General features: G+C 29.9%; 1 protein-coding gene across 1 annotated transcript in view; it reads left to right on the plus strand.

Moving 5' to 3' along the window:
* Positions 1-683, plus strand: part of LOC136834935 (thrombospondin type-1 domain-containing protein 7B-like) — a 155,426-nt gene extending 154,743 nt beyond the window's left edge. The window contains 1 exon segment of the mRNA XM_067097780.1: positions 555-683. Within this exon segment, the coding sequence (XP_066953881.1) occupies positions 555-630 (76 nt within the window). The 3' untranslated portion in view covers positions 631-683.
* The last annotated feature ends 1,114 nt before the right edge of the window (positions 684-1,797 follow it).

A 1,797-nucleotide genomic window follows, 5' to 3' on the forward strand; every position in this document is an offset into this window, starting at 1 on the left:
ATATATATATATATATATATATATATATATATAACCTGTTCATATATCACATTACGTTGTTACTGAAGGATAGCAGTTTTATATGTATGTATATGTATATATATATATATATATATATATATATATATATATACATACATATATGTATAAATATATACATATAATATATATATATATATATATATATATATATATATATATATATATATATATATATATATATATATATATATATAAAACTTATCACACAAATAACAACGTGATATAAATTATGAACAGAGTACTATACCTATGTTCTCACGCTTTTATAAGCAAACAGAAAATGCCTTAAACACGAAACATCTCTCATTCAAACGTCAAAATTTCCTCGTGTCCATATAATCTGATTGTGCATTATTATTATTATTATTATTATTATTATTATTATTATTATTATTTCGGTATGAAACGTATTCATGAACGTATCTTTGTATGTGCATGTTACATACGTTCCTATATAAAACCTTTCAATATTCTATTTATAATTTTCTCAGAAACTATTTGTTTCGTTTCAGCCAAAGCCCAAGAGAACCAGAGATCACCCCTCTGACCATCAGACGTCAGAAGACATTGCGTCATCGCCCAGTCTGAACCTGCTAAAAAAAAAAGGGGAAGGGGTGTGGGTCGTCCGCGTTGTTCGTTTGTTCTTTCGTTCGTTTGTTATTAATGCAAAAAAATAAGAAGAAGAAGAGGAAGCGTGTTGCATCATTTTTCCAGAGTTATTGCAAGGTGTTCATATAGTGTATATATATATATATATATATATATATATATATATATATATATATATATATATATATATATATATATATATATATACTGCTGCTTTATGTCTCGATTGCTAAAGGGATCTTCTCATCATCGTCTGGGACGAGAAATATTACTTGGAATATTTCTTTTTGAATTCTTCGAGTGGTGTGCTAAACTGGACAGTGACTGGAAGTGTGATGACATGCAAACATTTATCATAGTTTTGTGGCTCTCGAAGTGATGAAAAGTGTGATGATAATGATGAGGAAAGAATAATGGATGCAAAAATAAAGATGAAATAACAATGCTTATAGTTTTGTCTCAGGCTCTCAGATAATGTTGAAAGAATAATGAAATCTGCAAAAATAGTGATGATAACAATGCTTATAGTTTTGTGGCTCTCAGAATAATGAAACCTGCAAAAATAGTGATGAAATAACAATGCTTATGGTTTTGTGGCTCTCAGAGTGAGGAAAAGTATGATGATAATGTTGAAAGAATAATGAAATCTGCAAAAATAAAGTGATGAGAAATAACAATGCTTATAGTTTTGTGGCTCTCAGAGTGAGGAAAAGTATGATGATGGAAGAATAATGAAGACATTTGCAAAAAATACCGGCCACGAGAATAATGCAGAAACACTAAAATAAGGTATAAAAACATTTCCCTATTCACACTTGTGCTTCAAAGAAGTCACGCAAACCTAAGAAAATGTTCCATAAGTCACTAAGAAAATGTTCCGTAAGTCACAAGATTCAGAGGTGACCGAGATTTCAAAGATAATAATGAAAAAATATACGTCAGCAGGACCAGGATACAAAACCCCGGATCAGTTTTGTAAATGAGGTTCATGTAATCCTACAATGAACGACGTATTTCAAAGCTGTTTTCTTGTTTGTGAGTGTGTGTTGTGTGTGTGTGTGTGTGTGTGTGTGTTTCACAGAAAGTAACAGGGAAAGTAAAGGTGAAAGTAACACATAAACTGTTAAAAAGAAGGAAAAGAAAGAG

Source organism: Macrobrachium rosenbergii, chromosome 54, assembly GCF_040412425.1.
Source record: "Macrobrachium rosenbergii isolate ZJJX-2024 chromosome 54, ASM4041242v1, whole genome shotgun sequence".
NCBI lineage: Eukaryota > Metazoa > Arthropoda > Malacostraca > Decapoda > Palaemonidae > Macrobrachium > Macrobrachium rosenbergii.